The sequence below is a fragment of the Fukomys damarensis genome, unplaced genomic scaffold (assembly GCF_012274545.1).
Source record: "Fukomys damarensis isolate Sample0158 unplaced genomic scaffold, DMR_v1.0_HiC HiC_scaffold_7, whole genome shotgun sequence".
NCBI classification, from domain to species: domain Eukaryota; kingdom Metazoa; phylum Chordata; class Mammalia; order Rodentia; family Bathyergidae; genus Fukomys; species Fukomys damarensis.
In genome coordinates, this window is record NW_022900919.1 from 33,123,730 (window position 1) to 33,137,816 (window position 14,087).

The 14,087-nt window shown below is 32.5% G+C and overlaps 1 protein-coding gene across 3 annotated transcripts in view; it reads left to right on the plus strand.

Moving 5' to 3' along the window:
* Positions 1 to 14,087, plus strand: part of Esf1 (ESF1 nucleolar pre-rRNA processing protein homolog) — a 63,445-nt gene that overhangs the window by 10,014 nt on the left and 39,344 nt on the right. For all 3 annotated transcript variants that reach the window (XM_010634100.3, XM_010634099.1, XM_019208936.2), the window contains exons 6-9: positions 1,069 to 1,221; positions 4,014 to 4,128; positions 5,772 to 5,919; positions 11,720 to 11,872. In XM_010634100.3, coding sequence (XP_010632402.1) covers positions 1,069 to 1,221; positions 4,014 to 4,128; positions 5,772 to 5,919; positions 11,720 to 11,872 — 569 coding nt within the window. The remainder of the gene's footprint in view (positions 1 to 1,068; positions 1,222 to 4,013; positions 4,129 to 5,771; positions 5,920 to 11,719; positions 11,873 to 14,087) is intronic.

A 14,087-nucleotide genomic window follows, 5' to 3' on the forward strand; every position in this document is an offset into this window, starting at 1 on the left:
ATTAAATCAAAAAATAAAAGAACTATAGTACATATAGAAAAATAAAAGATTTACAGTATATGTAGAAAAAATAAGTTTAAGCTGGGCATGGTGGTGCACACCTGTAATACCATCATTTGGGAGGCTGAGGCAGGAGAATCACTGTGAGTTCAAAACCATCCTGGGCTACATAGTGAGTTCCAACTCAGTCTCAACTACATAGTGAGACCCTGTCTCAAAAAAAAAAACAAACCCCCCCCCAAGAAAAAGTTTTAAATTGTTTTTTAAGCCACTAGGTGGAGCTGTACCTGCACTTCATATAAATGGTGATTACAAGGCAGATGAAAACTTTCATCAGAGTATGTTGTAGTTACATAAAATTAAACTCAAAACTGTATAGACTTGATGACACATGAATATAGAGAAAACATTTTGCAAGATCATGAATTTCTTTAGTGCTAATACTTTCCAAACATATTTTTTACTGTAGTAAACTGGTCCAACAGTTTTACTTGAGAAGGTTTATGGTTTAGCAAAACAAAAAATAACCAAAATAAATAACTTTTCTAAGAAATACAATTACACGTAAGTATATACAATTCTTATCCTCCATTTCTAAATAATAAATTTTGATCCAAATCCCAAAAATCTGTGTCTTGTCAGAACAATAATTTAAGCTGAAGTATTGGATAATTATTTATTTAGCTTTTTTTTTTTTCCTCTTTCTTCTCTTTCTCTTTCGGTACCAAGGATTAAACTCAGGACCTTGCACTTGCCAGTCAGGCACGGCACCACTGAGCTACATTCCCGGCTCAAAATTAATATAGCTTTTTTTTTTTTTTTTTTTAATTCTCTTAGAGGCCCTTCTTGAGTAGTGGTCTAAGAACTCTTTTATGTATTTATGTATTTATTTTTTTGGTACTGGGCATCGAACTCAGGTCCTTGGCGGAACAACTGATCTAAGTCCCTGGCCCTTTGGATGATTATAAAGGCAAAATCTTGAAGTAAAGATTACATAGAATGAAAGCCAGCTATAAGTATATTCTTAAAATGATTACATTTATTTATAATGAATTTTCCTCCTTTTAGGACCTCTAGAGAAAAATTGAGAGATTATCAGTTCAAACGACTGAAGTACTATTATGCAGTAGTGGACTGTGATTCTCCTGAAACAGCAAGTAAAATCTATGAGGATTGTGATGGCTTGGAATTTGAAAGTAGTTGTTCTTTCATAGATCTAAGGTAATCCAGTGTGTGTTTTACCAGTTGAAACTTAGTACAAATAAGCAAAATATTTGAACAGGGAGTACTCTGTTGTTTTATATTTCAAGAAAGTTGCTTGCTTTTAGATGAACTGTCATATGATCACTCTTAAGTAGGAAAATGAACGAGAAAATGCTAAAGTATTATGTATAAAACATTCCCACATTGATGTCCTTCCAAACATGTTGGCAGTTATGTGCAGTGATATTTCTTTGTAGCTCCCTTTTAGCATTGAGAGCCAGATGAAGTAACTTTTAAAAAAAAAGAGTAATTTGCCAGTGGACTGGTATCTCTTGATCAATGCTGTCAATACAGTATCCCTACTTATATATGGATATTTTGTTTCATTAAAATGAAAGAAAATTTGAAATTAATTTTCTCAGTCACACTATTCATTTCAAGTAACTAATGGCCACATTTTGGACAGAGCAGGTACAAACTTGCCATCAAAACAGGAAGTTCTCATGGAGAGCCCTAATCTAAATGCTGTTTCAGTTAGTAAACAATGTTGTTGACCAATTATTGTCTTCAGACTTAGGCATTATTTTCACCAAATACTCAGGCTTCACTGACTCAGAGCTGAAAAACCTTAGATAGTTGTGAACGTGAGTTCTACAAACAGAAAGCTGAACTACTGTACCCTTTTATCTTGAGCCTAGTCCTTTTTAATAAGAAACCATTCTATTTATGACACTGAATAGAAATCACTTTTGTGGATCTAGGTTAGACGCTTTGTTCTCAAAATGATATATTTCAGGAATAGATGCATCATTTTATACTCACTATGGCTGTCATAATTCTGATATTCAGGCTGATAGATTAAAAATGGAATTTAAAATTTGAGGTAAGACTTTATTAGCAAGCATTCTTACACATTCAGCAAGGATGGCATGGTTTGATTAAATAAGCTGTTTCCCTGTCTTTTTTGTTAACATTTTCAATAGTAGATTCATGTTCTAAATGTTTAAATTATTTACCTTAACATTTGTTAGAATAGCAAACACTTTGGCAATCATGAATTCGTTACTAACTTCTTTCTCAGCACCATTTTGTTTTGTTACCTTTTTGGGACATTTCTGTGCAGTGTTAGAATAAGCTCTAGTAATATCTAGAAAATAAGGTCAATAACCATGGGAAATTTTTCTATTTTACATTTCTTCTTTTACTTTGTCATATATAACACCAGGAAAAAAATGTTTGAATTTCTGCTGCCATCCAGTTATCTAAGAAAACCTTTTTTTTTAAACCTACCCTAAAATATATATAAAAACAATCTCATTGGATTACATTTAAAAATACTGATCTCATCAGGCATAGTGGTACACACATGTAATCCCACCTCAGGAGGCAGGAAGACTGCCATGAGTTTAAGACCACCTGGGTCTTAAGTTCAAGGCCAAAAGACAAAACAAGACAAAACTACTACTAAGACTAAGACAAAAACAAAACAACAACAACAAAAAAAACCCAGCCAGACATGCTGGTGCATGCCTGTAAGCCTGGCATGCTGTAGGCTGAGTCAGGAGGATTGCAAATTTGAGGCCATTAAGGGCTATGTAGTGAGTCCAAGGCCAGCCAGAAATATATAGTGAGACCCTGTCTCAAACCCCCCCCCACCAAAGAAAACCAAAGTGAAATAAAAATACTGATCTTATGTGCATAGTGCCACATCATCACACCTATCATCCCTGCATCTTGGGAGGCTGAATCAAAAGGATTGCAAGATTTAGTCCAGCCTGGGCAACTTAGGTAACTTAGCAAGACTCTTCTACAAAATATAAGAGGGATAGAGACATAACTCAGTATGAAGGCATTGGGTTCAATCCCCAGTAACATAAAATATATATATTTAATATATTATACTAAGTATAACTATTATAATACATGCAGCCTGTGCAATAAAAGTGTAATCTGCATGGGAATAGTATACAAACTTAATGAAAATTATCTATTTCCCCCAAAAAATACCTTTTTTGGGATGGCAATATAGGTGATTGAACTCAGGGCCTTTGCACTAAGCTATATCCCCATCCCTTTTTTAAAATTTTGAGACAGGATCTCACTAAGTTGCCCAAACCAGGTTCAAACTTGTAAAATCCTCTTTCCTTAGCACCCCCAAAGTGGTGGCCAAAAACTCATTTTTAATATAATATGCAGTCTCTCCCTTTTATGTGTGTATGGAAACAATCTACATTTATAAAACCTAAATACCATAACCATAGATTACTTGGTGTTTTACTTTTTTTTCCTATTCTGAGGTTTAATGCCTAAAAATAGTTAATTACAGTGGTTAATTTACTTTGCAAAAGCTAGTTATTTGTGAAATAATATTGTAAGAATATTATTGAGAGCTTTGGGTCTTAAATCAACCTTTTCTCTTTATTTTCAGTGCCATGTCATGTGTTTGATACTTTATATTCAGAACACATACCCATTAATCATTCTGTTTGATCTTCAAAATAACAGAGCATACCAGTGACTGCACTACTAGAAATCTGTGTCTTTTTGAAACATGATGGGTCCATGTGTGCTTCTACTTGACTTGTATTGACTGGCTCCTAAGCTAGGCGTCTATCAACAAAACAGTCTTTCAGATTTAGTTGAATTTCAGATTTATCACTTTTGAATTTCAGAAATTTTGTATCACATTACTTCTAACATTGTTTGCCTCTTCTGAATATATGTTCTCTAGAAACTACATGGCCTGTATGTATAAACTACAACTAATTAGTTGAGAATCTAAGCTCTGAATTTTTTTCTTTGCGTCTTAGGTTTATACCAGATGATGTTACTTTTGATGATGAGCCTAAGGATATAGCCTCAGAAGTGGATTTAACAGCATATAAACCAAAATATTTCACATCTGCTGCAATGGGAACATCAACGGTATCTTAACCTTTAAAAAATTTATAGCTGGACTCCATTGCTATAAGAAGAAACATATATTATTTACTTATAACATCCTTAGAATCAGAAAGTATTCAAAATACACACGTACAAATAGAAATAAAACACGTGTGTTTGCATTATCTACTACATCTGTTTAAACTAAGTAAATTTCAGTCAGTTGCTTCATACTGTTCTTCTTTCTGTCTTGCCCATACATTCTTACTAACTTCATACTTAGGGGTTGGGAATGTAGCTCTGTGATAGAGCCCTTTCCTATGCACAAAGCCTTGGGTTTGATCCTAGTACCACCACAAAAACCACGCAAAAGACAACCAAAACAGCTATATTATTTATTAGGTAATATGTCAGTTATTAGTATTCTAGGGACTGGGGATGGAAGTAACAGATTACCTAAAATGACAGTGAAATAAAACTAGTGAAAATTTAAAATAGCACATTTTTCTACAGATATGATCAACAACTTTAAAAACAATAGAAGTAGTATAATAAGCAGTAGTTGTCTCATTAATGGTTAATAACAAATAGTCAAAAGGTTTCTGTGTTGAAATGACTTGTTACCTAGCTCACTAACTTTTCTCTTCCTCACCTTAAGTCTGTACTTGTAGCTGTACTCTGAAGCAGCCACCCTGGCTTCCCTTTGCCTTTCCTGTGTGACCGATCACTGTCCTCTTCCAAGAAGAGGCTGGTGGCAGAGAGAGATACAATATGTGCCTCCTGCGGTGCTATGGAGAATACTGTGTAGCGTTGATTAGTTGCTAAATACAGTAAAACCCCACTATTGGGCAATAAATGAAGTCTAAAAGAGTCACATGAAACATAAGATCCTGTCATTTTCAAAGACTAATGTAATAGCCTTGCCCAGCATGTCTCATCAGTGAGCCTCAAGTTCCTGAATCCTGGTATCCATCCCAATTTCAACAACAGTTTGGTGGTCATGACCTCAGACTTAATTATCAGAATAGAACTAATTCTGAATCCTGTGTCTAACTGGAACTTCTAAATTAGTGACAACAGCTTTAAAGAACTCTTAGTTAATTGATGCTTTTTATTTTGTCCTCATAAGAGAAAGTTGGCTGAAGGTTGGGGATAGTAAGGATATGGGACTCACCCTGTGATGAGTACAAAACCCCTGTTGGGTTACATATGAGTAAAGAGCAAGAGCCATTCACTCTCCAGTCATGTTATAGATAAATTAATGTCTCAGGGGTTTACTGTACTTCCAGCCAATATAATCATCAGTGGTTCTTAATATTTTTTGGAAAATGGACCCCACTGAGATTATGTTGCTTCATCAGCAGATTTTATATGGTTTGTGAATTTCCCGTAATCTTAGAATTTCAGGTGAAAAATATATTTTCACCATTTGTTCAATATTAATTTTTTTCACCAATGCTTTTTTTTCTGTGTGTGTACAATTAAGTCACATATTTGTATTCCCATTAATGAAATATACTGCATATAGCAGAAATTAGGAAGGTGCAAAATGATTCTCATGAGTGGGATACTGTTAATCATGCCATTTAAACTTACTCTTAAATGTCCAAGTTAACAGTATATATTCTTTAACAAATTTGAGATGTTAATTCCATTTTTGTTTTTTTTTTTTCCTTTGGTGAAAGGTGGAGATCACTTGGGATGAGACTGATCATGAAAGAATCACAACACTCAACAGAAAATTTAAAAAGGAAGAACTTCTGGATATGGATTTTCAAGCCTACTTAGCTTCCTCTAGTGAAGATGAAGAGGGGATAGAAGAGGAACTACAAGGTCCTGGCTAATCATTAATAGAAGTATGCCTCTGGCAATAATTTAAAGGGAAGACCCAAACTAATTCTTAAACTTCTATAGATAGTATCTGAAAAAAATTGTTAGTGTTTTCTTAGCCTGAATTTCTTTAGACGTAAACATTTTTGTAAAACCTAATCTAACAAAAAAGCCGGTCTTCTAGACTTTTCCCAATTCATATAGTCACTTGGTTTCTTAATATAATTTTAAAATGCTCTGTTAACTCCTGCTTTTAAACAGGGAGCTTCTTTTAGACTGATTAAATATTTATTTACATCACATTTTTCTCAACTAATTTAGAAAGTAGACTTTCCATTTCTGAAACTGTCCTATAATTATGATTTGCTTCTTGAACTTACCAATGTCTAAAGGCAATAGTATTTTACCCTCCTGAGTAATATAGATTTTTAAACAACTTTTATGTTATCACTATATTCTAGCTATTTTCAGTCCTACAGGATGTGATATTACTGTTTTATAATGCCATTGTTTAAATTTCCCCTCATTTTCTAAATATCAGACCTCTATCTGGGATTGTTTTTCTTCTGCCTTAAGTGCATCCTTGAAAATTTCCTGTAGTGTCTGCTACTATCAAACTCTTGACGTTTAGTCTGTCTGAAAATATCCTTAGTTTACTTTTCTAAAGACTTCTACTTGACTTTCCTTTCCATCACCACATTAATAACATTGTATTGACTTCTGACTTCATTGTTTTGGGGAAGTCAGCTGTGTAATTTAAAAATCTCTTGGTTTTCCAGAATTTTTTTTTTTTTTTACTGTTCACTTCATTTTTAATCTCTCTGCAACTTATCCCCAGCACACCTATCAAACAAACAAGTAAAACATCAAAAGAACTATATTTTTTGATAGGTAATAATGTCATTTATTAATACCCTCAGCAGTGATTGTGAACCTTTTAGAACTTTCACTTTTAAGAAACAGCCAGCTTCAGCATGAGTACCATAGGCTCACCACTCTTGCCCTGGGGAACAGGAAAGGAAGTAATGAATTACCTCAAATTGCAGTTAAAATTAATAAGTATTACATTTTTCGTGATATTTGTAAAAATGGATTTCTTTTTATTAAACTTGAGGATTTTTGGGTTTCTTAAATGTGTGGAGTGGTATCTTTTTATCAGTATCAGAATATTCTTAGCCATTATATTAGTTACTCTTCTATCCTGGAACTGCAATTAAATTATGTTAGATATTTCTTCATAATTTCCCTGTCTCATATTTCTAGCTGTTGTCTCTCTGTACTGCATGCATTCTGGATATTTTCCATCTTCTAGCTTATAAATTGTCTTTTCAGCCATGTTAAATCTGCTAACAACTTATCCATTGAGCTTATTTTTGTGACACTGGGCATTGGGCACAGGACCTCACGTGCACTTGCTAGGCAAGTAGTCTACCACAGAACTACATTTCTAACCCTTTTTTTTCCCCACTTTGAGACTGGGACTTGCCCAATTCCCCAGCCTGGCCTTAAACTTGTGATCCTCCTGTCAGCCTCCTGAGCAGCTGGGATTGCAGGTGTGTGGCACCATGTTCAGCTCCCGTCAGTTCTTAACCTTGGTTCCATATTTCATTTCTGGAAATCCTGTTTGGCTATTTTATGTTAATAGTACCACTTTATTTTTTGTTTTGTTTTGTTTTTATATTCACTATAAAAGGATTCAACACATTCTTGTATTTCTATAAATCAAAATTTTGTAGTTTTGTGTTTTTCATTTTTTCTATTTTGCAGTTTTGTGGATTTTATTTTATTTTATTTTTAATTTTGAGACAGGATCTTGCTTAGTTCCCTAAACTGGACTCAAGTTCGTGATTCTTCTGCCTCACCTTCCCAGAGTGCTAGAATTACAGGTCTGCACTACCATGCTTGCTTTATAGTCTCTGTCAATTTCAGTATTTCATGTAGTCAGATTGATTTCTATATCATTTAGTTATGTACTTGGTTAGCTTTTTGTGTTTTTTTAACATTTGCAAAGAGGGTAGTCTTCATAAAAGAGAGAATTTTAATTTACTGTAGTCTAAGGACTAGTTTCCTCTTTCCCTCAAACCCTGCTTAGTGTGGGGTTACTAGTTGAAATTCCCTCCTACTATGGGCCTTTAGCTTTTTTTCTTCTTGACTGGGAAGGCTGCCAAAACAGCAATTGAATTTCATAGCTGTGTATTCCGTGGATCAGGAAGTAGGAAATACTACCAGGATAAAACGGGTCTTTACCACACGGGTCATCCCTCTGGTAGTCCCTTCTTCTTGATTTTGAAATGGCAATTCTTTGCTAACTTGTTAGTTTTTTGAAAGTTTTCTTTGAAGCTTTCAAAAAAATATTTTAAATACTTATCCAGCTTTACTTACTCAGTAAAAGGGTTAGTCTAAGGTACCTAGTTTGCTTAATGGAAGTAGAAATTCTAAGATTGTCCTCATTTTTCAGAATTTCTTTTTTGATACTAGAAATGATTAATAGTGTACTCTTAAATTGTATGTGAAGTTTCTTAAAATAACTCATAAAAATGAGGCAAAAAAAAAAGCCAAGAAATAATTCTGTTTGGAAATTTGGTTGCTTGGTTATAATTTCATGTCAGTATTTAGTTGATATTACCTGTCTGTTGTCTTTATTCTTGTCTAATAAAAGAATTGCCAACTATAATAATTTAGGAATAAGAAGTTTAGTGCTAACAGAAAGTGAAGAACCATAAATGTTAAATATAAATCTGAATTTTTTTTTTTACAAGCAGCTTACATTTTTTTATAGTCTTTTTGGTTGTTCTCTTGCATAAGGTATTATCGTTATAGCCTAATAGCAAATTAAATAAATCCAAAAATGCTTCTTTGGGTTAACAGGACCATTAGGCCTTGCCTTAATTATACTAGTGAAGATAGTGCTTCATTTTTAAAATTTTTAATAAAAGACTATTCTTCAACAGTATTCCATAAGTGGAATGGAAAAATCATGTTTAATCATTCTAGTTTATTTGTTCAAACATCATACATTAATAAAACCACATAATTGCTTATGTATTTAATAGTCTTTGAAAATGTATAATTTGAAATGGTAGTTACGTTAGGCACAAAAGACCACATTTTTTGAGGCCTACACAGCTGTTGTTTTTTAAGTTTTTGAACATTCTGAAGAAGTGATTGAACATTTTTATTTCTTTGTGTACACAGTCAGATCACCTTTTTTCAGTAGCCTTTATTGTCCTTTTTCCCCCATACATATGGAGAAAGACTGTCTACATTTTCTTTTTGTTTGCTGATGTAGGCATTTGCTGTAGTACTTTTCTGAAAATCCTGGTTTTTCTTCACTATCAGCTCTGAAGTAATAGGAAGAAGATAATATTTCATTTACATTTGTAAAAATTTGACCCCCATTTTTCAAATATGACTTTGGCTTGAGAAAATTAAATTAAAATTTAAAATAACACTATTGATTTTACAATAGCCAGTAGTATAAATAACCATTAATTTATCGGTACACTCTTACTGAGATCTTCAGCTCTGCTGCTTTCAGACCCTGGCTGTACCACACAGTGAAATAACAGGTTAATTATTGGTTTGTCCTGTTCCTTTCTTTCAGTAACAATAGAAGTACCTGATTCATCATTGGAAAGATTGTAATGATATACATAAAGTATTTAGCATACTACCTCTTATACTTTTACTTTGAAACTTTAAAGATTAATGCCTTTTGTTCACAATATACTGTCTTTTTTAAAAAACATGCTTTTTTCCTCAGCATCCTAATTGATTGCAAAGTTACTTTTTTTTACATACCTAGCCCCTTTTTTATACAGCATCGTATAATTTTTGGAATTTTTAATATTTTTATTAGTATATGTTTGCAATACATGATTTCATTTCTTGTGGAAAGTTGGTTCATGTATATGACACATCTTAATTATTTTAATTCCTTTCCCCTACCTTTTCTACCCCCCTCTCTATCTCTTGATTCCCTTCCCATTGGAGAGACATCTGTCTCCTTCCTTTCTATTATCTAATTTTTATATGTTCTTCATTTATATTTTGAGTTTCTCATGTAAGAGTACCGTGCAATATTTAAGCATGGCTAAATTATTTCGTTTAACGTTGTGGTCTCAAGGTACATCCATTTTCCTATACATGACTCAGGCTTATCCTTCTTTATGGTAGGGTAATACTCTGTTGTGTTTAATTACCATGGTTTCTTTATCCATTCATCTTTGTTCATATTGGTGGACATATAGGCTGGTTCCAAGATTTAGCTATTATTAATTATGTTGCTGTAAACATGGGAATGCATCACTCTAATATGATATCTTTAACTCTTTTGCAAAGATACCTACAAGGGCAATAGCTGGGACTAAGGGAATTTCTACTTTTAATTTAAATCTCTTAAATATATAGTTATGGCTTTCATACAGTATTGCCTTGAATCGTTGTGGGGGAAGGCCTACATGAGTTAGCCTACATTTTAGAACTTCAGAAAGTAAAATTTTAGTACTGGAAAAAATCAATTTAAAATTAGCCATCAGAGACTTACCACTAAAATTTCAACCTGGAAAGAACTTGCTTCTAATTATTGTTTCAGAAGTAAGCTTTTAATAGAAAGAAATACATTGCCATTTTGTTAATGTGTTCCTGATGTTTTATCCATTGAATTACAGGATACATGACAGAATTCTATCCAACATTATTATTGTGGCACAAAGCACAAACAGGAAAAAAATGAACTTCAGCTGTTGGAGTGAAAATGTAAAAGTGTGATAGGATGGAAAGAATGTCCTCGACCATTTTTTATTCATTTAGAGTAAAAAAAATTTTTTTTTTACTTAACCAATTTCTTTCCATATCACCTTTTTTAAAATGTCAGGACAATGTGTTAACCTTGATGTTTCAGATACATGCTTAATAATGTAAGATATTTTGGGTGAACAACTAAGTTAGCCACAGGTTATAGAAGAGGACCTCATTATTCTGCTTCTAAATTTTCCTCTACTAGAGACTTTTAGATAATTCAGTGAGTATGCATGTTTTGCATTAAAACCCAGATTCCTAATTTATGGTTTTGACTTGGAGAGTTATAATGAAAATGTAGAACAAACTTGATGTATTAGTTTCTTTTGATATGTGTTGCCCACGAATTTTCTGCTATTCCTTTGTGTTCTAATTATTTTTTCTAAAACTATGAAATGGAAGTGCAAATATTTTTCCACATGGTGAAATTAATTGAATTCATTTCTAATTTTTTATCATTTAGATTACCAAGATTCTTAAAAAAGCTAATTCACAGTGAAATGAAAAAGAACTAAGTATCCCTAGATTTGTATTATAAGCAACTTACTTATCTCTTCTTTCTGAAAAAAGCTAAATCCATGTACTAAATTCACTGCAATAATATTCAGTTTCCTTTTATTGAACAGAACATTTTTAAAGCTACTATGCTGAACAGGAATAGACAAAAAGAAAGCCAAAATGCCACTTTTATTGTCTTGCAGCTTGTAGGAAAAAAAAGTCCAAAAATATTATGTAACTGGAAAACTTTTTTGAAATAATGATTCAATTCAGTAAAAAAAGGCAATTCCGAAATAACCTACTCTGACAGTGCTTATATTACAACTACTTTTATTATATTCAGTGCCTGAAACTCATTTTATTCATGTAATATTCAGAAGTTTAAATCTAATTGTGATAATCTGGTTGTAGTATATTAATTTTTTTAGAAGGCTGTTGGAGTTGTGATCTAAATATTGAAAATAGAAATGATTTTTTTCTGTGTATTAAATGATTGTTTTTAAAGATGATGACATCAGTGGAGAAGATGGCAAAGCAAAGAAAAATCAGAAGGATGAAGAAGAACAAATTGCTAAATACAGGCAGCTCTTGCATGTTATTCAAGAAAAAGAAAAAGGCAAAGAAAATGATATGGAAATGGAAATTAAGTGGGTTCCAGGTACGAATTAGGTATTATCTAAATTATTTCTTGTTTTGCTTTATTTGGGGTTATTGAATGTGTTTTAAATATGAAGCTAAAGAAGCTAACTCTTCTTTGGAAGTATGAGCTTAAAAAATCCTGTCTTGCAGGAGGGACTTGGTAAGGAAATTAACTCACTTTGGGACTAGCATTTAGATTCTTGCCAGTTTTCTTAGTTTCTTTGACTTACTACCTACAAATTATTCCTGAGAAAGTAGATCTTTGCTAGGTTTGATTCCTGTATTGTCAAAATATAGCAATTTGAATTGAGGCACCATTGTTCTAAAATTATGCTGCTTTTTAAATTAATTCTCAAGTGATCTTTTCTTTCATAATCCCTCTTAGACTTTTAACTTGTAAGACTTCACTAACACAAAGTATGTATTACATAGTCTTCCACTGGCATCTCAGTTTTGCAGTAGTCAAAGAAATATGGCATAGTAGAGTACTATAGTACTAGTACAATGCTAATTAAAACAATGTCAGAACTAAACAAAGATAAAAGCTAGGATAAACAAGGATTGTTCTAAAGCATACACATGGTTTTGTTCAACAGTCGCAGGCAAATTAGTATGTAGTTTTGCAACCAATACTGTTCTTTGAAGATTACTGCTGTTTACATACAGTTTTCCCTGCATATCCTTGGGGGATTGGTTCAGGACCCCCCACAAATAGCAAAATCTGAAAATGCTTGTCTTTTATATAAAGTGGCCTAATACTTGAATATAGTAACATTCATGTATCCTCTTGTATGCTTTAAGTCATTTCTAAATTACTTATGATTCCTAATACAATTGTAAATTTTATGTAAAAATGTTATGCTATATTTTTTTAGGGAATAATGACAAGAAACAAAATCTTCACATGCTCAGTACAGTTTTTTTTTAATTTTCTTTAATCCTCAGTTAATTAAATTTGTGGCTGCAGAATTCATAGATAGATAAAAATTTTTATCCCCATATTAATGAATTTCAATTTCTGATTTTCTTTTCTTAGTGTTCTTACTGTCAGTACTGCTGACTTCTGAAGTGAAGTACATTTCTACTAAGCAGTACATTTTTATCTTGAATTTTTTATTTGTGGATATAATGTTAATGTAATATAAAGCATTTTGAAAATTCTAAATGAAAAGTTACAATGTTTGTACCTTTATTTAACCACTGATTTGGTGGATTGCAGTTTAATTTACCATTTTCATGTTGTCAAATATTTATCCATATTCCTAATCTTTCACTACAGTAGACCTATGGCATTACAAAGAAATAGAACAGATTCCAAACCCACATATATCAGTTCTTTCTTATATCTCTTTACTGTTTATCACCAAATTGGTTTGCTTTTTAGGACCTTTTAAGTTTAAAAACTTTTTAACACAGATGTTTTTCCTTTTTCCCCACTTTGGAAATACTTTTATGCATGCGAAGACTAGTAAGAAGCAACTAGGCCACAGTGAGAAGCAGATGCTGGCAGTCAGGCTAACTTAGTTACGTGACTTCCTCCCTCACACAGCAACTTTACATATGCTGTGGATCAACCTGTGGTTCTCTTACAAACTGTTAAAACTACCAATGTTAAAACCTCAAATATTAAGTCTCAGATGCCAAATGTCTAAGATATTATAAATAATCTATAGCTTTTTTCATAACTTAAATTATTTTCATAGGATAACTTCCCAGAAATAGAAGAACTAGGAATAGACGTGAATACTTTTTATGTATTGAGGTTATGGCCAAGTTTTGTTTTTTTTTTTTCCAAAAATACTACACTAGCTTATAATGCCTTCAGCATCAGTATGAGTGCCAATTTCATAGAATTATCACTGTTGGATATGTATTTTTTACTTTTGTTAAATGGAGGAAAATTGGCTTTCTCAAATACACAATTGAACACTTCAATTTAAAATGTTTCAAAAGTCCTAAAACAAAAAGTCCTACGTTATATTTTTGAAGGGCCCAGTGGGGTGTCCTTACCTATATTATGTATGTGTACATGTGAATGTAAAAAGGTAAATTGTCTTTTAGATACTATATATACAGTGTAGGTTTTTGAGCTAATCTTTTTGAACATCACTCTACTCTTTTGGAAAGAGAATAATAATTCTTTTCTTGCTGAATTTGAGATATTTATAAAAGTACTAAATCATGTATGTATCTTTGTAGATGTGTGTCTTTAGAAACATGTTTTCAGTAATAGT